This window comes from Idiotropiscis lumnitzeri, chromosome 5 (assembly GCF_059441095.1).
Source record: "Idiotropiscis lumnitzeri isolate Australia: NSW breed Sydney's pygmy pipehorse chromosome 5, RoL_Ilum_1.0, whole genome shotgun sequence".
Taxonomy (NCBI): domain Eukaryota; kingdom Metazoa; phylum Chordata; class Actinopteri; order Syngnathiformes; family Syngnathidae; genus Idiotropiscis; species Idiotropiscis lumnitzeri.
Window position 1 is genome coordinate 24,701,536 of NC_142395.1, and position 21,561 is coordinate 24,723,096.

The following is a 21,561-nucleotide window of genomic DNA, read 5'->3' on the forward strand; positions in this document are numbered from 1 at the left end:
TGTTTATCTTATTTAGAAATGGCTCTCAGCACGATGCAGTGCATTTCTGCGCCACAATCCCAATGATAAACATGATTAGTAACATTAGATTATGAACTTTGCTCGAATTGGGTAGGAAGTTGAAGTTCTGAAGTGCACTTGTTTTCTTCAACATGGGAAAGAAACAAACTAAAAATTAAACTACACAAAAAACAAACAAAAAAACGGGCAGACCTGCTTAAAAATGTGAAGTTTTGATGACATTTCATAAATAAAATTTTGAATACAATTATGAAAACTGAGGAAAATATATGATGTAAGGAAAAAAAAATAATAATAGTTTTCCCAAAATGTAACCCCCCCCCCATTTCCAACTAGAGTCAATTTAAAAAAAATCTATATATTTTTTTCCTATTAATTTGAGTGCCCTCTTAAACCACATCACAAAATGTGTCGTCTGTATGAAATCCTACTAAAATCCTTTGACCTTATTTTTGACGACATACTGTGCTGCACATCTACTGCAATAAGTGCAGATTGTCACATGCGTCGTTAAAATAAATCAACTCCAATTCTTCCCGCATCTAATCCAGTCCATGCAACATTTCCCGATATGTTAAAAAAAAAAAAAAGGTAACAACATGCATTACTGCATCCATGAAGCCTGACATAGTCAAGCTAATCACTATAGCAACAGCCAAGCCGCCCATTTTCCCTCAACTAAAGATGGGACGAATGTGTTAAACTCCAGACAGCAGTTAATGAATATTCAAATATAGATGTCACATGCACATACTGTACTGTCTCACTTTTTTTTTTTAAGTCAGCCATATTACTTTATCTTTTTCAAGTCTGTGATGACAGAAATCAACTTACCATCAATATTAGTGACTTGACAACATACAATAACTGAGGTAATTCATATCTTGTCACGTGATATATTTAAAACCAAAATAATTATCGCCCCTTTTTTGCACCAATTTGACTTTTTAAAATTCTTAATGAACCTTACCGAAAATTAAAAAAAAAAAAAAATTCTTCTTATCTCTTTGTAACAATTACATTACTGTTGCGATATTGAGTCTCAATGCTCCGAGAAACATTGCGATGCAGGAGGAAAGCGAGAACATTGTAAATTTACAGTGCTGCTGACAAGCACTTGATCCTCCGCCGTGTCACACACATTTCACATGACGGGTTGTTCATGTTCCTTATAAGTCTTCATTAGGATGTCACTTTTTTTTTTTTTGTGGATTCTGGTCTCCTGACAGCAAAGCAGGTGTGCGTGTGTGTGTGTGTGTGTGTGTGCCCAAGGGAAAAACACGCCTCACACACATTGAATTTCACACACTGTCTGTCTGTCTGTCTAATCCAGGCAAATCTTACACCATGATTGGCCGCCACGACTCCCTGCAGACGCTCGGCATCATCCCCTGTGCCATCTCCTGGCTCTTTAAGCTCATCAATGAGAGGAGGGAGAAAACAGGGGCGCGCTTCTCTGTCCGTGTGTCTGCAGTTGAGGTAAGTATTGCTCCCCTCCATTTTGGCACCTTTCCATCGGGGCTACCAGCTGCGAGGGCACACAACCTAACTTTTGCAATTTAATGTGTAGATGTAACGCATTCCTACTGGACAGAATATCGGAGTAATACTTGACAACTATTTTCAGTGGCGACTTCAAAAACCGGAATGTCAAAAGATACTTTTCAGATGTTGGTATTCATAACTTCCCAAAAATGTGCAAACAAACAAGCCCAAACTATCCCAATTCAACTCGTCTTAACGATTTAACATATTTTAACCTTTTATTGTGAATCCAATCCATGACATGGTAGTGGACATTGCTTTACTTTTGGTTTATGTGGACGTGCTTGTGAAAGGTTTGGGGCAAAGAGGAGAATTTAAAGGATTTACTGTCGGAGGTGGCCACTGGAAGCTTGCAGGATGGACAGTCACCTGGAGTCTACCTGTGTGAGGACCCCATCTGTGGCATGCAGGTACAAACACACTACAATTGATTTATTACAATGTACTAACTCATGAATGTGTGTATAAGTGTGTTTGTGTGCATGCATGTATGTATGTGAGAATCAGACAGTCATGAGGCACATAGAAAATGACCATATTTTCCGGACTATAAGCCACTACTTTTTTTCCTTGATTTTGAACCATGCGGCTTTTCTGTGGATTTTTCTTCCACCACTAGGGGCGCTCTATAGTTCAGAAAATACGCTAGATAAATCTTGATTTATTTTTTCTCTTGAGTCTGTTCTGTTTTAATTAGCAAAGTTGTTGCCGTGTTAAAAGGCTCCGTTTTAATAATCTGTTTATGTACCTTTACGTGCATTCACAATACAAAATCGTTCTGTACATGCAGTAAACAACTCATTTTTTTCAACATAGAAAATTGCGGCTTATACCCTAGTGTAGCTTGTACATCGTTTTTTGTTTTTTTTTTTTCTCCAAAAAGAATTGCTGCATCTTATATACAGGTGGGCCATATAGTCTGGAAATTACGGTAACCATTCACAATCACATTCACACGTGGGCAATTCAGAGTCTTATAAGAATCGAACCGTGGGCAGAAGCCGCAGTATGCAGAGAAAAACACGCTCAAGCATGGCGAGATCATACAGCATATTTTTTTTCAATTACAATTATCATGATAATTCTTTGTGGGGGGGAAAAGAGTACAAATGAAAAGTATGTGTGTGTGCGTGTGCGTGTCCAATGTTATACAGTTATGAGATTAGGGGCTGTGATACAAACACATTTGTGTAATCCCCCACCAATCTGAGATAATCTCATTAAGTAATGATACCCTGCAGTAAAGCAAGCACACGCACACACGCACACCCCCCCCTGCACACACACACACACACACACACACACACGCACGCACACGCAGATATCTCATCAAAACAAGAGCACACAGTAGCAGGTGTTAATTGAATATGCCAATCATACAAACCCACGCCGGGTGGTTTGCATGACAACATCAATACGTCACCCTCCCTTCTTGTCTGGCTGTCTGTGTTCTGAAATCATAATCCCTCTTTTCCCATCCTTACCGCCAGCTCCAGAACCAATCCGAACTGCGTGCTCCGACTCCAGAGAAGGCAGCCTGGTTCCTGGACGCAGCCATCGCGGCCCGTCACAGCAGCCAACGTCCCGACACCACCGAAGAAGACCACAGGAATTCGCACATGTTGTTTACGTTGCACATTTACCAGTACCGCATGGAGAAGACAGGCAAGGGAGGAAGTGAGTTCTCATTTTCTTGCTAATCAAATATAAAATACATGTTTGTTTAACATTCCCCTGCTCGTCTCCTAAACTCTCCATCCACTTTTTACCACCTTGCAAGTGTCCGGAGGTCGCAGTCGCCTCCATCTGCTGGACCTGGGCAGCTGCGATGTCGGTGTCCTCGGAGGTGGGACGACCGGGAAAGGGAGGGAAAATTCTTCGCCCAGCTCGGCAGCTCTTTGCCTTTCCCTGTCAGCCCTCGGCAACGTGATCCTGGCCCTGGTCAACGGGAGCAAACACATCCCGTACAAGTAAGCTTCAACGTGGAACCATAAAGAGGACAAGCACAATAAAAAAAAAAATGGTTGAAAACAGATGCTAATCAATCCACAAAGTCCAACGAGGAAATATAGACGAATGTTTTAATCTACTCCAATAACAGTGGAGGTCTGAAACGTTTTGGTCAGGGGTGGGCAAACTTTTTGACAATGGGTTCTAAAATTTGACAGAGGGGCCAGACCTGGAGCGGATGGATGAAATGTTTTGGCAACCTCACCTCATCGAAGAAAAAAAATGCATTTAATTTGAAATGAAAGTGACCAAAAGCATTACAACAAAATATATGTCTTTGAAAAACCACAGTATTTAAGGTTTATTCATTTGATTTTTTTCAAGTTCGGCGGGCCAGATTCAAACGTTTAACAGGCCGCACGTGGCCCCCGGGCCATAGTTTGCCCACACCTGGTTTAGGTAATGAGGACCCTGTGCAAGGTTAACTGTCGAATAAGATTTTAGAAAGCCGGAGTGCAATAAAGAAAAGAAAGTGTCAGGTTTTTTTTTTTTTATCCCAAGGTTTTCGGGAGTCAATGTCAGAAACAACACCTGCTGTTGCATATTCATCACTGTGGTTTTGTGATGAAAGCTACAAGGAGCCAGAAAGATAAACACTTGAAGAGAGGCGAACAAAAAGCAGAGGACAAACAGTAAATAAATATTAAAAAAAAAAAAAAAAAATCAGTCTGCATTAGCGGTTGTACACTATGCAAATCTCTCTCTCTACCTTTCCCTTAATTCTACCTTCCTTCCTTGCTGCCTTCTTCTGGAGGCTATGTGGCTGCGTGCGCCATGCTGGGTTAATTAAATCACCAGCGCTTCCATTTACATGGTAAAAACAAGCTCAGTGAATCTGGATTTTTACTTTGGTGGCTCGAGCTAAATGTGGGATTGGGAAAGGATTTCGACTCGACAAGACTCAAGTGTGAGCATGTCACTTCAAGGCTGGGGTGGGATTACTTGATCGCGATTCATGATGAAATGCGTTTGGTGAAGCTTTGGCCTTGTTTGAGAGGAAGCCACTGCATTTAATACTTACACACACACACACACACCGGAAAGTTATCTAGCTTTGTCATCTGGCCGTTTGAGGAAGGGATAATAAATAAAATGAACATTCAATTTATCGCCATTCAACACAGAATGACACATGGTCTGTTAAGGCTAATGTTGTTCGAGTTTGTGACAAATTCATCTTGTTGTCATTGCTTGCGGTGGCTTATTGCAAACAGCCTGACACAAGAAAACACATAATTATAGTGCAAACACGACTGTAATTTTCCTAAAAATTCAGTCAAGGGGCACCGCTTGACTGTAGCAGCTGTACGACTGATTTTAAATGAACCGAATTGGGATGTTTGTTCAACGTGGGCAGTAATTATTTCCCTATTTTTTAAGCCTTGGTACATATTTTACATCAAAAGAAAAAAAAAAATTAAAAATCTCACAGCACACCCAAACACAAATGTCACCAAAATTATACGGTAAATACTGAAAATTTTTTTTTTTTTTAAATTTACCCACGTTTTCAGTGTGAAATCTGTTCCTGATTTGAACAAAAAGCTGACCTGGTAGTTTCACACGACGCAATGACTTGCTCTGTTTTATGAATGGCAAACAGTGCAGAGGTCGTGGGTTCGATTCCGGCTCCGGCCTTCCTGTGTGGAGTTTGCATGTTCTCCCCGTTCCTGCGTGGGTTTCCTCCGGGTATTCCCGTTTCTTCCCATATTCCAAAAACATGCATAGCAGGTTGATTGGACGCACTAAATTGCTTCTAGGTATGAGTGTGAGCGCGGATGGTTGTTCGTCAATGTGTGCCCTGCGATTGGCTGGCAACCAGTTCGGGATGTACCCTACCGACTGCCCAATGACAGCTGGGATAGGCTCCAGCACCCTCGAGGCTCTTGTGAGGAGAAGCGGCTTAGAAAATGGATGGATGGATGGAAATGAATCCTGAATTTTGGAGCCATTTGGATAATTTCCTGCAGCACATCTGATGCTCACTCACAGCACATGGTTGGGAATCCCTCTAAAAATTACAGAAGAGATAGAAATAAATCTTTCATGAATGCTTTATTTTTAAGCATTCAGTGATGTTACTCTCTCTTCTCCGAGAGAGAGAGAAAATTATTTTTTTTAACCCTGTGGCAGTAAGCAGGGGAGTAAATGGAAGAGGTCAACGTTAATGTGTTTGAATGCAAACGTGTTTGCGAGAGATAGGCCCAAAATATGTGGTTTTTTTTTTTGTTTTGTTTTGTTTTGTTTTTTAAGAGGGATAATGGCAGCAGATCAATGGTCACGACACATGTATTGATTGCACAAAAAAGGCACGAATGGCCTCAGCGGCATACTTCTTAAACACACAGTGTACTTTCACTTTCCAGTCTGCAAATTTTATCTCGTGAAGAGAAAGAGAAACTCCCAATATTAGTCTGCGTAATATCCGCAGTGCTTCTCTAAAAACCTTTGTGCTTGCTTGTGCTAATCCATATATAGAACAGAATGATTAGCATTAAGTTTGCCTCTCTAATCGCTTCTGCCTTTCAACTCTCATCTATTAGCATAATCTTCTATTATAAAATATTTGGAGGCTTTGTGACTGATGCTATTAATAACCCTTTGAATGACTCCATGAATTTCTCGAGCCCATACCATGCGCTGTCATTTGTGTCTGTCACAAGGGAGAGCAAACTGACCATGTTGCTGAGGGAGTCGCTAGGCAACATGAACTGCCGCACCACCATGATCGCTCACATCTCGGCCTCGCCGGCGGATTTTTCCGAAAGCCTCTCCACCATCCAGATCGCATCGCGTGTCCTACGCATGAAGAAGAAGAAAACAAAGGTCACCGTGGTGAGTCGAAATCAAACATTTGCTTCAAGTTCATTTATCATATTTTTAAAGGGCCACCAGTAGCTGCTAATAAAACAGCATAAGAATAAAAAAAAAATGTTAATTTTACTTTAAATGGGGTTGGAGGCAGAGATGTTGCCAGGCAGAAATTGCATGAATACTGCCTAACAACAAGTGGCCAGGAATATACTGAAATAGGAAGTTTATGGCACTTTAAAGGGGAAGTCAACCCAAAAATGTTCTTCACAATTATATGTTCTATGTGCCCCCACTCGTCAAAACAGTTAATACGGCATTTGTAAAATATAAAATGAGTTAAGCAGGAAAATTCAACCGTTTTGTCAATGAGAGGGGCGGCCATTTTCCCCACATCACAGTTGCTCAGGTAATGACCAATCACGGCTCAGCTTCAGAAAACAGGTGCGCCATAATTGGTCATGACCCGAGCCTTGAGAAAAAGTAATGTCATTTTCAGTCGACAAAAAGTGATAAAATGGCCGCCCCTTGTCAGTCACGAAAAACGTTGGATTTTACTGCTTAACTCAAATTCCACTAACACAATATTAATCAGAATTCCGTGTTTTGACTCATGGAGGTGCATAGAACATATTAGTGTCAATAAAATTTTGGGGGTTGACTTCCCCTTTAAGTGTCTTTGCCATTGGATGAAAATTCAAATACACCTATTGTCGTTTTTATGAGCATGTAATAAGATTGTGCTCTCCTCTCCCAAACATTCAAGTTACTCAATAAAAGAAAAGTAAATGCAAAAGGCTTCTTTGGTCCAAAAATAAACACAAAATTCAATTGCTGTCATCAGAATGAAGAACATTCACTGTTGCTAAATGGGGATCATCAAATGAGATATAAAGCCGCAAGACTGATTAGATATTTATATCGCTTTCTTGGATGAGGATTGTTAGAAATAAAAGACTTCAATCTTTCTCTGTCGCTCTCCTGTGAAGCGCAAATTGAATCGAACACTTTGTAGAAAAATAACATTTTCTGTGTCCCCGTCATCATCATCTGTCCTCAGCAGTACACCTCCAGCTCGTCAGGAGGAGAAAGCTCCTGTGAAGAGGGTCGCATGCGTCGACCCACCCATTTGCGACCTTTCCATCACCGCGGCGACCCCAACTCAGACCTCCCACTGCTGCGCCTGTCCAGCGACCAGGACGAGCAATACTCGAGCAGCGAGCAGTCATGTGACACCGTCATCTACGTGGGTCCCAACGGGGCTGCGGTGTCAGATAGAGAGCTGACAGACAATGAGGGTCCGCCGGAGTTTGTGCCGATAATTCCCGCCCTGCTGCGAGCAAAATCAGAGACGCAACAAAGTCAGGCGGTCCAGAAGGTAAATGACATTTCGGTCATGATCCAACATAAAGGATCACATGACTGATTCCTCAAGTTCTGCTTCAGCAGGTGCAGCCCGAGACCGAGAGCCAGGACCAGCAGGGTGGTCCGTCTCAGGCTCAGTCCGCTCAGTCGATTCTAGGCTGCCCATTGGCCCCTGTGCCCGAGGAGGGGGCCGAGTGCCTAAAATGTAACACCTTTGCTGAGCTGCAGGAGCGACTGGACTGCATTGATGGCAGTGAGGAGGTGAAGACGACAATAATATTTCACTACCCTGCTGAGGAACATTCAAGCTATAAATATTTGGAGAGAAATTTTTGAGTCGCGCGCATTCAGTATAATGTGACGTTTTGCCACAACCTGTGCTGGGCAGCAAAGTCATATATACTTTATACTTAATAAACTTTTATATACTTTTGTATAATATACTTTTACCGACAAAAATATTGCAACATCTGGCCATTACAACTGCAGAAAGTTGACAATGAAATAAAATAGATATCGAGATGTGTCTCCCAGGTGGGGCCCCAGATGACTTTGGATGAGGTGTAGCAGCTTGAGAAAAATAAATTTAAGCAGCTCAGCCAACCTCTGCTAGATATTGAAGGTTACATGAATCAGTTATTACAGAAGAAAAAAAAATAGGTTAATCTGTTTATGATGATATATAAAATAATAGACTTCTTGATGATAATGATGATTAAAATAAATGGTCAGACTTGAAATTTTGCAAAGGCCCATCTAATTATTTAAGAGGTGTTTCTTAGTACATCTAGTGTTTCTTTATTCGACTATTAAATGTTTATAACACGATTATAAACATTGTCAATCTAACTAAGCGTTCTTTGTCATTCATTCTGTTCAGGTGGCAAAGTTTCCCTTTGAAGAGGTTCCGGTGTGTAAACAAGGATCCAAAGATCCATGTTTCCCTTCCGAAGACTCAATCACGCCTGCTGAGAATGTTTCTGCTGCTCAATCAGACATAGAGGCCAAAACAGGTGAATCACTTGCATTCAAATAATTTAGAGAGCCATTTGGAATCTTTCTCTGTGTGTGAATTCAAAGTAAGTGTCAAACTTTACCCCCCTAGGAGGTGCAGTCCAGCTCCCTTCTTCTTCAACAGAAACTTCCAGGAGAAAGACCAATGATGAGCAGCTGCAAGATATCAAGGAGGTGGTGGAGGAGGCGGAGCTGGCGCATTCCATGATCCACAGTTTGGCTCAGAGTTCCGGGGCCACCCTCGTGTCTGGGAGTAGGACGATTACAGGAAGCAACGTCTCAAACCCTCTGCAGAGGGCCAAGGCCTCGCACCAGCAAGACAGGTGAGACAAGATTGAGTGATCACATCAGAACTTCCCACAAAGCAAATTATTTTGGACATTATGCAGTTCCAACTACAATCACGATAACCAACCAAAATTCACCAAAATCTAGTTATGGACAAAAGCAATCGTGTTCATTGTCATCTTGATAAAACTTTTGGAATTGATCTCATTTGAGGCGTACACAAGGCATTTTGTCATTTAAAAAAAAAACAACCTTCTCACCCGGACAGTCGTGAGACTCTGACCATGGGCGTTAACACAGAGGGGAAGACACGGCCGCTCGGATCCCCACGCCTCGGCATCGCCAGCCTGACGAAAACCTCAGAATACAGGTGAAGTTCAGTATCGCTAATGAAGTGAAATGCTGTCTTGATCTTGTATGAATTTTTAACGTCCTGCTAAGGAATATTTGCTTGTGGACTTATAAATGAAAATCCAATCAAACCAAACGTCTGTGTGTTGCCAGACCGCCGTCCTCACCGTCTCAGCGGTGTAAAGTGTACACTCAGAAGGGAGTGATACCAGCAATATCTCCACTGTCTTCGAACACTTTGGCTCAGGATGGACAACCAACAGAAGTTTTGACCTCTGACAGTACGTCTTTCAAAAAAATCGGATCTTATTTTTATTACAAATTGTTAGCTTGATGGGTAGACAGTTCCCATATTAAAAGCGGCAAATACTCATAGTATTTAAGTCTGCGAGGGTAGACACTGCCTCTGGCCCCAAGTCAACTGGGATTGAAAATGACCACATGACTGGTTGCCATAGGAATTAAATTCTATCAATATATTTTCTACAATGCAGACAGCCTGGCTGCAGACAGCGGTCGTTCCTCCACAGAGTGTCCACTGTCCAGAACATCTCCGATTGGTATGAGTCCACAAGTCAAAGATCCAATTCCATCCCTGTCTACCAGTTTGGGCTCAGCAGAAACACTTTGTGACGATGACGTCCCTCCCATACCGTTGGATACACACAGAGATGGTGAGTGAAATTCGTCTCTGCGTCAACAACTCAAGGGTCTTGAGGTCTGAAATGATACACACTTGACCACTGCAGGTCACGTTGGACATCAATTGCTGTGTGAGGAACTATCAGTATACACAGAGGCCGCAGGAGAGGAGGAAGCACTCGACGACACAGCTCGCATGATGACACACCGTCAAACTTGTCGCCCACCGAGCATCATCAGCTTCAATAGCGACTGCTACTCTGTAGACGCCCAGTCCTGCGGAGTTCTCACAAGCCCGGTTGAGGATGGAGCTGCAGAGAGCTATCATGTGACTGCAACAAGCTCTGGGATTACACAGATTGTCGCCATGGCAGAGGTTGGTCTACTTGATTTTGCGATCAGAAAAACATTGAATGTGATAATGGTAAGCATAAAATAGTTCCAAAATGAGAAGATTGCTTCTACTACTGAACAGCTTTTGTCCACATGTCATGTACCAGGTATAAATTTGAGTAACAAAATGAAGGCCATACCCAATCCATAAGATGTCGCTGATAAAAAAATGATCCTGCTAGCATTTCTTTATCCTTGTCAATAAAATTCTACTACAGGTAGCAATGTCCAAGCTGCGCATGGAGGGGGATACGATAGCGTCCGTGATGACCCCTATCTCCTCTTGGATGAGTGATCTGAGTGGGTGCAGTGACGGTGATCACTCACTCCACAGCTTCAGCCAGTCCCAAAGTCATCAAGGGGAAGCCTTGGCTGAACCCAACCAAATTTCCTTAGGATTGGACGGGTCTGTAGATAATGGAAGCAGCGGACGTTTTAGAAATGGGAGTCTGGAGGGACCGCTGTCTGATAACAGAAAGGAGAAAGGAACACCAACCAAGGAGAGGCTGAGAAAAATGCCTCCATCTATGGCTAAAACGACCATCCAGTCTTTGGCAGCACTTGGGAACCTCTCTACCTTCAAGAGCCCAATCAGTCCTCACTCATGTGGAGCTATCAAGCCGTTGGTTGTCCAGGAACCTACGATCTGCTCCTCACCAACAAAGTTCAACACACAGCAGTTAGCTTCCATATCCAGTGAGATGAGCTTTGAGGACCCCTGGCTGGTGCGCGTCATGGAGGATGGGAGGCCCAATGAGGAAGTGAAGAGTGAGGATGGGCATTCAAAGATCCAATCAGGGAAGAAGACGGAATTAGGTGGCAATGAGAACCTTGAGAATTTCTGCAGGGATGGTAAGAAAATACCTTTTTTTTGTTTTTGCCTCCACCAATCCATCAGTCTTGCGGCATCCTCTCCTCCATTCAACCTTGATAGAGGTCGATTCTGATTCTTAATAAAATTAACAATGCAGATTGTCTGTGGAATGTGGATTACAATTGTTATAATTGATTTTCAATTCTTTTGTCAGCAGTTGAAGATCATGGTGGGTCTAGTTCAGGCGGAGAAGTGGTGTCATCTCCAGACTCCTTCAAGAGAGTTGTGGATGGTTGTGAGATGGTCACTGGTGTTGCCCAAGGAGAATGTTTGGCTGATAACTACAACCCTGAAATTCACAGAACCGCCAGTCTCCCTCGTGCCTGGCATCGTCTGAACCGCCAAGACGGCTCAGATAACACAACTGAGTACAAGAAAATCAGTACCACCTCTTCCACTCCCTGCAGTCCACGTTCCACACTTGACCGCCGGGGATCGACTGGAAAACAAAGCTTCTTCTCCCACAAGAAGGGAGGGATCCCGCCGTTGCCACCTGTACGCAAGTCCAGTCTTGACCTACGCAACAGGGCAGCCAGTCCGCTACATCAGTCGATCCATGAGGTGTCCATGCTGGGCAGTTCTACAGATGATGCATGCGGCACCAGACAACATGGCTCCAGCATAGACAGTAGTAGACTCTTCAGCGCTAAGCTGGAGCAACTTGCAAGCCGAACTAACTCTCTTGGCCGAGCCCACAGTGGCTCGCACCACTATGACTGCTTCTCCCTGGAAAGGGCTGAGAGCCTCAGAGGGGGGGGATTAAAGGGAGACGGCTCCATACCTCGTACCGGTCGCAGCCTCACTCGTGCTGGAAACAGCATCGGAGGTAGTACGGGTTCGAGCAGCGCCCCGCAGTCGCCTGCCAAATCAAGCGGTCAGTCAAAGATCTCCGCTGTTAGTAAGCTGCTGATGACCAGCAGTCCCAAATCCAGGAGTCTGTCCGCATCCAGCACCAAGACTCTCAGCTTCTCTACCAAGTCTCTTAGCCAAGCCTCCAGTAGAAGTTCAAGCCTCCCCCCTAATGGAAAAGTATGACTTCATTTGTATCAAGACTGAACCAATACAGTGATGCCTTGACTTATAGTTGCCCCAACTCACGGGTTTTGAGACCATCGCTTGGTCAATTGCTTTACTTTGGGTTTCGAGCAAAAATCTAAGTTCCAAGTGAGCTGGTTAGTCAAGGTAGCACTGTAATAAATGTGGCTGTGAACTAGTGATGGGTAAATGAAGCTTCAAATCTGCTTCATGAACCAATTGTAGTATTTTCGGACTCCTGTAGATGGCACTCTCTGTTCAACATTAGGCCGAAAGCACACAATTGCTATTTTTTCTAGAGGACTCAAAAATACAACAGCTGGTTCATGAAGCAAATTTGAAGCTTCATTTTCCCGTCACTACTGTGAACTACCCACTACCTTTGTTCTAAGCTTTGTGTCCACTTCCACAGCCTCAAAGCACAATTCAGGGCCCCATGCAGCAGCAAGGGCCCTCTCCTGCATCCTGGTCTACGCAGTCTCTGAGCCGCAGTCGAGGGGGAAGTTTGGCTGCCAAATTGCCCCTACGGGCTGTCAACGGCCGTATCTCAGAGCTTCTCCAAGGAAGTGGCGGTTCACGCTCCAGAAATCATACCCAGACAGGAGGTCCAGATCCAGCAGAGGAGAAAGTCACCGGAGGGGCAAGGTTGGCCAGTTTTACCCCATCCAAGATTTTTCTCAATAACAAATAAGATCTCATGACATTTTGTTTCTGCACAGTGGAGGGCCACTGACAGCAGGAGGTGTTGATGGAGGAGGCCCAGGGGAGGAAAGGCCAGCCGTGGTCCAAAGCCTTCCCTCTCCCTACAGCAAGATCACTGCTCCGCGAAAAGCACACCGTTGCAGCAGCGGCCATGCCAGCGACAACAGGTATTTGGCCAGCTGTTTGTGAAGACTGGCAATCATCCAGGATCTTGAACAGTTTTAATCGCAATAAAATGCTTTGATCCATTCCGATCAAAGATTTCTTATTGGGTGGCTCAACAATTTTCTAAACAAGGATCTTATTTCGGCATCTCACAGCAGCGTACTGAGTGGGGAACTGCCTCCGGCCATGGGGAAGACGGCCTTGTTCTACCACAGCGGAGGCAGCAGCGGCTACGAGAGCATGCTAAGAGACAGCAGCGAGAACACAGGAAGTACTTCCTCCGCTCAAGACTCGCTCAGTGAGCACAGCTCGGCCACCACCTCCTCCAGACGCAGCTCCAAGAGCAACAAGAAGAGCAGGAGTAACGCTGGACACTTAGGAGGTGAGACGTTTGCTTGAAGATGAAATTTCTTGGTGTTCAAATGTGCAAGCCTTGGATTTTGGTTTTCCTCAATGCAATATTGGCCGTTCTAAAGATCTGAAATTTTCAAGCAACCCTCGAGTTACTTCCCCTTATTACCTTTTTTAATGACGTTATTGCTTAATTGATTGGACAGTTACGGAAAGACTGGTCTGCATACAATTCATTCAAGACTTTCCTTTTCCTGTGCTTGTGTGTGGCTGTAAAAGCTGAATTTCCCTTAATTGCCTTTTTCTATTCAACTCTATTCTATTCAATACAAAAGAGCCTACTGGAAAGATGACTATTATATGAAGTATTACGGCTACATTGAAAAGAAATGTGAAATGAAAAAAATATATCTAGAAAGAAAAGACTATACTATTTATAGAACACTGTTCATAATTTACGGAGAAAAAACAAGAAAATAGCATGGTGGAGAAGTTATCTCTGCTCTTGTGTGGCTTTTTCTCTGGCTACTTAAACTAAAAAGTGTGCGTGTAATTTGTATACCCTGCCACATTATTAATTACAAAGATGTAATACATTGGCCATTATTACAATTATTCTGCATAATCAGTCGATAGAACGTCTCAAATTCATCATCGTAACTACTTACTTGTGGTGTCCTATTATGTGCTTCGCTAACATGCTCACTCAGCATTTCAAGCAGCGCGAAAGAAAATTGCGCTTCAGACCAGTATTTCAACCAATCGATCGATAGGAGCTATAAAAGTCCACGTAGTGACAAAGTACAGTCTTAGGGGCGTCAAAAAGCAGTGAAAGTAGAAATAAAAAGACGCGCGTGTGTGTGTGTGTGCTGTGCAAGGAATGTGCTTGCACAAAGAGTCAGGTAGGAAAGGTGACCTCGGCCAGCCATGTGTGAAATGGTAGAGGGGAACTGCTGCTGCTGGCTCTAATGAATCGACATTGGCGAGCACATTACGCAGGAGCCTTAATATGGCTGCCGAATCGCACAGCGCTGCATGAGCATGACAAGGGCTATGTGCGTCAAATCAGCTTTGACACAGGCAGCTCAGCACAGTGTGCGTCTGATTATTGATTTCAACTGGAATAACCTTTTTTTCTGCGTGGGACTGGAGTGCAGAATCACCTGCTGCCAGACGGTGTCACGTCTGGATTTGCGCGCATTTTTTTTGAAAGCTTGCTCACTGTCAAGAATCACTTTCCCGTCAGGATTTCGCATGCACTTGTCATGACATTTCTTATTCCATGTCCTCTCCACCGCGCAACCATTTTCATCTACTCGAGCCCAATTTCGTGGGATGTCGCTGCTTCTTACTACATAATGAAATCCAAATGTCTCTTCTTGACCTTTCTGCGCCACACTAAGAGTGCAGCTTGAACAAAATAACCTCATTAAACCTCCAAATAAAATCGGCATGTTTCACCTTAAAATATTTGGCTGTGGATGTTTTATGGATAATAAAAGTGCTAACATGTTTTTCATTGGGAATATATGTACGATAGGCGAAGGTTAACTTAATTCAGTGCTTCTCAAATAGAAGCGATTCTGAGGGGGGCGTGTGTGAACCTGGGGAACGTGCTTTTTTTTCCCCCGCTGTACTACAATAAAGTGTAATTGCACTTCCACTCCAGTAGTTGGCAGTGGCGCTCTCCTTGCTCATTGTGTGCAGTGAGTATAAACTCTACGGTGTCGGTTTGTTTTGCAACGGAAATGCTATAATTTATAGTTGCGGCGGAGAATGGGTGGTGGGGGGTGGGGTGGGGGGGCAGAATGGATGGTGACCAGTCCAGGATTTACGCAGCCGTTTAACCAAAGCTGGGATCAACTTCAGCCAGGGTTAAAATAGTTCACTTGTATAGTACTTTTTTTTTTTTAATACAGTTAGTTGTAATGAATTTTAAAGCAATGCTGCTCAACGTACATTACAGTACAAATACATTTTAAAATCACAAATGTATGTGTCACGCTACACAACATTATTAGATTCTACCGTTATGTGTATATTTTAAAACCGTTTCTCAATTACAATATTTTTAGGTCTCCAGCGTCGTCGGCTGATTCCGGCACTGACCTTGGAATCCTCCACGTCTCCTCACCGCTCCGCCAAACAGGCAGCCACGTCCTCTTCTTCCTCCTCCTCCAGTCCAGGTGCATGCTGGGTGGACGGACCACTGGGGCCGCCCGCCTCTGCAACCCTACGAGGTCCGGGAGCCGCGGCGGAGGCTTTTGAGATCAAGGTGTATGAGATCGATGATGTTGAGCGGCTGCAGAAGAGAAGGGACAAGGTGAGATGAAATGACTGAGGAACAACTGCTGTTTTCACAGCACATGGGGGATAGAATTCTTCAGCAAAATTTTTGCGGGAATCGCTTTGTTGAGTGCAGGCCTCAGCATCTCAATTAGGTTGAGGTCAGGACTCTGACTAGACCATTCTAGAAGAAATTTATTCAGCTATCGACTTACTCTTTTAGTTTGTTGTGCCGATGCATCAGCCATTTGAATTTACATTTGAATCATCCGGGCTTTTAGAGATACTTTTAGGATCTTTTCCAGCTTCATGCAAGTTAACAATTCTTAATTGAATTTTGGTATTGTGAGACGTTGTCGGCATAGTGCACATTGGGCAATGCTACTTGAGAGTAGAAAACTCAAAATTGGTGAGTGTGTGTTTTTTTTTTTTTTTTTTTTTTTGTACACCTCCAAACTTGTCACGTTAATTGGGCTCTGGTTTGGCTGATTTCTGCCTCTAATTAGTTCTGGGAGAAGTTATTACCTTAGGGTTCACATACTTTTCCCACCATGCACTGTGAATGCTTATGTGGTGTGGTTAAAAAAAAATTAATTAAATAAAGTGTGTGTCTGTATTGTATTACCACTAGTTTAGGCAGAATATGATTAGGATTTAGCAACCAATGCAATATAGAAATATTACAATATTACAATAAGTTGCAGTTTTATTTATTTACCATATCTATTATTTTCATTTTTCCCAATTATTTATTTTATTCTTCAAATTGGGGGACGTGAGACTCCAGGGAACTTTTTTTTTTCTGTGCTAGTATTCAGTGTAATTGCTCATCCACTCCAGTGGGTGGCAGTGGTGCCCACATTGGATGGCTAATGCAATTTATAGTTCAGGACTTGGCTGCCACATATTAATCTGATGCGAAATGATGGCACGGTGTTCTTCGACAGAAAGGAAAGCACTAATAAAGAGAAACACTTTAGCTTCAGCTTCTCCTCAGTAGCCAGAAAAGTTCATCAAAAGGAATATGCAAAGTGCGATTTTATGAAAATGTGTGAGTCCGGGAGAAGCTGCTCCAGTCGCCTTAATAGAGTGTGCACTCACTTTGTGGCGGTGTGTGTTTCAGGGAACGGTGCACGTCAACGGCAAGCTTCGCCTACTGGAGCACCGTCAGCAGCGTATCAGCGAGCTTCGAGCCAAATACCAGTGCTTGAAGAAAGAACTGGAGCAGACCAAACAACACCTGATGCTGGAGCCGAACGCATGGACCTCCGAGTGTAAGTGAAGTTTACAGCACATGGCGCGGTTTGAAACTGAAACTGTCAAGTCTTTGCTCTTCATTTTACACAATGACAAGGATCATTTAAATTATTTCATCGACTGGGACAACACACTTTAAGCGGGGCATGATGATGAACTTGCTCATCATTGGCGATGAACAGCATCCGCATCCTCGATAGCGAACATCATGGCTGACAACTCAATGAAGAAGCTTGATTAGATACCGTGGACAGGGAAGTGTGATGAATGCGGTTCTATGTGACTTGACTTGAGGGTTCGTTGTGAGGGCAACACAAACCGGATGTGCTGCTTTTCCTCGGCTGAATGAGGATGGCAATGCACGAAACGTGATCGGACTCAGCCAGAAGATTGTCAGTGCAATCACATAAAGAGGGACATTACAGAAGAGTTAAATTGCACAAAAGCCTCATTACAAAGATGAAGTTGTGCAAAAAAAAAACCATAAGCAGCGGCCTCCGCTGACAGAGTCACTATAAATCTCTGCAAATTAGCACTTCATGCCGTGATGAAACGCAGTGATTGGTTTGATGTGCCTGAAAATCGGATGTCAACATAATTAAACACTAAGTGACATTCTGAAAAAGGAGTTTGAGTCCCTCGACATCACACTGACCAGTTGGTGGAAGAATAACGTTCATCCCTTCAGGAACATTTTCAGAATCCTAATTTGGTTGTTTTAATAAATCACAGCAATCCACAGATGCTATGGACAGCCACGCCCATATATGGTTCGACAAAACATTTGGGTTTCAGAAAGGGAAACCGATATGATACAAGCTTCAATTCACACTTACAAGTGACCTGAATTGCTTGTAGGAAATTGTGAAAATTTAGGTCTGTTCCAAGGTGATTCATTAAATCTTTATAAACTGTTTAGGTCAGGGGTGGGCAAACTTTTTGATTGGCGGGCCACAATGAGTTCTAAAATTTGACAGAGGGAGCAAATGGATGGAGTGTTTTGGTAAACTCCAAAAAAAAAAAAAAATACATTTAATTTGAAATGAAAGTGGACAAAAGCATTACAAAAATATATATGTCTTTGAAAAACCACAGTATTTTGAAAATAATTGTTCAAAAATATATAAATATATAATTATATTCAAAATAATTCATTTAATTTTTTTCAAGTTCGGTAGGCCGGATTAAAACGTTTAACGGGCCGCATGTGGCCCCCGGGCCGTAGTTTACCCAAGCCTGGTTTAGGTTATGGGCTTCTTTTCACATTACTTAGAGCAGTGCTTCTCAGTTATTTTCTGTTACGCCCCCCCCCCCAGCATGAGGAAAACAATTCGCATGCCCCCCCCCCCCCCACCACACACTCGCCGCCGCAACTATAAATAATAGCATTTTCGTACACCTACACCGTAGAGTTAATACTCGCTGCGCACAATAAGCAATGAGAGCGCCACTGCCCACTACTGGAGTGGCTGTGTAATTATTGTAGTGTGGCGGGAAAAAGGCATGTTCCCCAGGTTCACACGCACCCCCCATCAGTTACCTGAAACATGACGATATTTTCTCCTCTCTTCTCGTCCAGTCGAGCTACAGCAGGTCTACGAGGTGGACTCACTGGAGTATTTGGAAGCTCTGGAAACGGTGACGGACAAACTGGAGAATAGAGTGAACTTCTGCAAAGCTCACCTCATGATGATCACTTGCTTCGACGTGTCATCCAGACATCGGTAGCTGCGCAGCGAGGCGACGGAACACTTTTCCTGTCAATATAGAAACTGCTCCCAAATAACGGCTTCTCTTCTGGGATATTTGTAAAAAAAAAAAAAAAAAGGGGGGGGGGGGGTTCTAATGATGGACTGACCCAATAATCCTTACTTCTTCCACTTGTAGGTGAGCAGGATGGGTGATGGATGAATCAATTAGAGATGTACTGAGATAGCTAACTGGCCATTGGGGAGAGCCTGTCTGTTCATCTGGAAGGGCAGAACGAGCTGAACAGGCAGTTCACGAGGAAGCTTTCAAACAACCAACTGGCGGCACAGGACCCATACTGCCATTTTTTTTTTTTATTGCATCTTATATATGGATCTGTAACAAGTACAAAACAAGAAACCGGGGCCCACAGCAGGCCCTGTTGTGCAGTCATTAAAAAAAAAAAAAAAGAAGACCAAGAGCAAGTCAGAGCCAGAAGGACAAACAGACTTGAAGAGGAGAAAAAAAAGTGCCTTGTTAACATTTCAACAATATCAAGACGCTCCTTGAATTTGTCGACATAGCGTGCGTACGGTGCTAGCATAGTCAAACATACTAAAGATGAGTATCTTTGATTGATTCGTTGCCATCTGGAAACGGGACACACAACAGGTGGTTATTGTTTCCATATATGGCCAAACATCCTGATGCGCAGGGTTCAAGTTATGTGGGAGCCGAGCCGCAGGCAGTAAATTCATCCTTCTGTGGGGGCGGGGGGTCTATTATGATCTATTTTCAAAAGCGCTCATCTTCATTATGCTCACGGGTGAGCTGAAGTATAACCCACCTGACTCCAAACTACAAATATAGAACAGTGTTGCCTTGAGTTGACTTCATTCACAACCACAAAAAAAATAAATAAATAAAAAGAAAACAAATAAATAAATAAAAAATTGCATTACAGTAATCTAGCCTAGACGCAACGAAGGCATGGATTACTCTTTCTAAATCCTGCTGGCAAAGAAGGGGCTTCACTTTAGCCAGCTGCGTAAAAAAAAAAGAAGCTGGATCGAACAACAACGCTGATTTGCCGATCCAATTTAAAACCCAATCACTAAGCTGCTGCATAGTGGTGGGAAAATTAAGCTTCAAATTTGCTTCATGAACCAGCTGTTATTTTTGAGTCATCTAGATGGCACTGTTGGTTTTATAAAGGGTTTAAAAAAATGGCAATTCAGTGCGCTTTCAGCCCAATGTTGAACCGAGAGTGCCATCTACTGGAGTCCAAAAATACTACAACTGGTTCATGAAGCACATTTGAAGCTTCATTTTCCCATGCATGTTGTGAAGTGAGTCACTTCCTCCATACAGAGCTCACATTTCAAATTTTTGCTAGCAAGTCATAGCAAAAAAACAAAAAAACATCAGGTAACTTGCATCTGAAGGCAGCGCTGTACGATGCATATTAAAAATGTCGGGTCTTACAAACCTAACAGACCGATTTTGTTTGTTTGGAGCCGCTCCATTATGCTTACGATCAAACTCGAACCCTGCTGAAACAGGATGTTTACTTGTTGACATCGGCCAAAAGACCCAAATTTAGTAACTTAAGAAATTTTAAAAAAGCTAAAAGAATCCACGCAATCAGGTTATTTATCAAATTTAAAAAAGGGACCAAATAGGTGATGAAACTTCACTCAGCACACAGTGTTAAAAAAAATAAATCTTTTTATTTTGGTGGTGTTTTAAGCTTGACTTTCTACTCTCAAAAACGTTTCTACGCTACTCACTGATGTCGTAAGGATGTGCTGGCTTTGCCGTGTTGACGAAGCAGCGCATGAATGTTTCTTTCCCCCCTCGGCGCATCCATCGATGGACGCTTTTTGTCTGTTCTTTGTATCCGTGTTGTTCTGCTCTATTTGTAAAGAAACTCGATGACTTGTCAATGTGTGTTTTTTTTTTTTTTTTTAAATAACCGGAGGCAATGGGACCATGTAGAGATTCTAGCCGCATTACTTAGGAGACATAACGCGTCTTTGCATTTACAGCTCACGTTTGGGCTTCAATTGAGATGATCATTTTCTCGACTTTATGTCACGGGATCTGCAACACACATGGGCTAATGAAGCCTTCGCACAGATGTCATTTTCGCAATTAGTGGAAGCCTCGGAGGCACTAAATTGGACTAAGCCATGAAAGCCATGGAAAATAGAACTTCGGTTTAATTGAATAATGCCGTTCGATAAATATTGCGTTACTGTGATGCCATTGTCACTGGGACAAAGTTGCAAGTTTTAGTCTAGAAATTAGAATAAGAAGGAATTATGGCCAAAAAAGTTTGCAGCAGTGGAGTTATGATGTCAGTGCATATAAATATTCTAATGAAAAAAAATATATATAATGAAATAAGAGGATTAAAGTTAGGGGGGGGGGGCTGAAATTCAGAGGCAGTGATCTCTGCTGTGTTCCGTGTCTTTTACATGATTTTATATCCTTCTCGATGGTGCTTGAGATGTTTATGCTCTAAATGTTTGTACAAATATAAATCTATGAAAGAGTGATTTGTGTCAGAAATAACCTTTAAAAAAAAAAAAAAATCTTGAACATCACGAAAGCAGCTTGGATACTTCACTAACCTCCTTCTTCTCCTGAGCCATTTGTTACTCAGAGTTCAATGTATGCCAAATTGGAGGAGATAATGTATGACATAGGGTAGCAGGAAATAAACTGTGTGAGGTTTTGGACCTTTCCATGGCTGGCTG

At 42.9% G+C, this 21,561-nt stretch overlaps 1 protein-coding gene across 5 annotated transcripts in view; it reads left to right on the forward strand.

Moving 5' to 3' along the window:
• kif26ba (kinesin family member 26Ba) overlaps positions 1-18,942 on the forward strand; it is a 72,333-nt gene extending 53,391 nt beyond the window's left edge. For 2 of the 5 annotated variants that reach the window (XM_088296649.1, XM_088296654.1), the window contains exons 8-28: positions 1,355-1,500; positions 1,860-1,976; positions 3,057-3,243; positions 3,347-3,536; positions 6,240-6,411; positions 7,448-7,765; positions 7,834-8,013; positions 8,633-8,765; positions 8,858-9,089; positions 9,323-9,424; positions 9,559-9,686; positions 9,900-10,079; positions 10,155-10,423; positions 10,659-11,292; positions 11,469-12,343; positions 12,762-12,994; positions 13,069-13,218; positions 13,372-13,598; positions 15,643-15,890; positions 16,977-17,127; positions 18,690-18,942. In XM_088296649.1, coding sequence (XP_088152775.1) covers positions 1,355-1,500; positions 1,860-1,976; positions 3,057-3,243; positions 3,347-3,536; positions 6,240-6,411; positions 7,448-7,765; positions 7,834-8,013; positions 8,633-8,765; positions 8,858-9,089; positions 9,323-9,424; positions 9,559-9,686; positions 9,900-10,079; positions 10,155-10,423; positions 10,659-11,292; positions 11,469-12,343; positions 12,762-12,994; positions 13,069-13,218; positions 13,372-13,598; positions 15,643-15,890; positions 16,977-17,127; positions 18,690-18,838 — 5,021 coding nt within the window. In that variant the 3' untranslated portion in view covers positions 18,839-18,942. The remainder of the gene's footprint in view (positions 1-1,354; positions 1,501-1,859; positions 1,977-3,056; positions 3,244-3,346; positions 3,537-6,239; positions 6,412-7,447; positions 7,766-7,833; positions 8,014-8,632; positions 8,766-8,857; positions 9,090-9,322; positions 9,425-9,558; positions 9,687-9,899; positions 10,080-10,154; positions 10,424-10,658; positions 11,293-11,468; positions 12,344-12,761; positions 12,995-13,068; positions 13,219-13,371; positions 13,599-15,642; positions 15,891-16,976; positions 17,128-18,689) is intronic. The other 3 variants (XM_088296653.1, XM_088296650.1, XM_088296651.1) reach the window with 3 other exon arrangements.
• Positions 18,943-21,561: the final 2,619 nt, after the last annotated feature.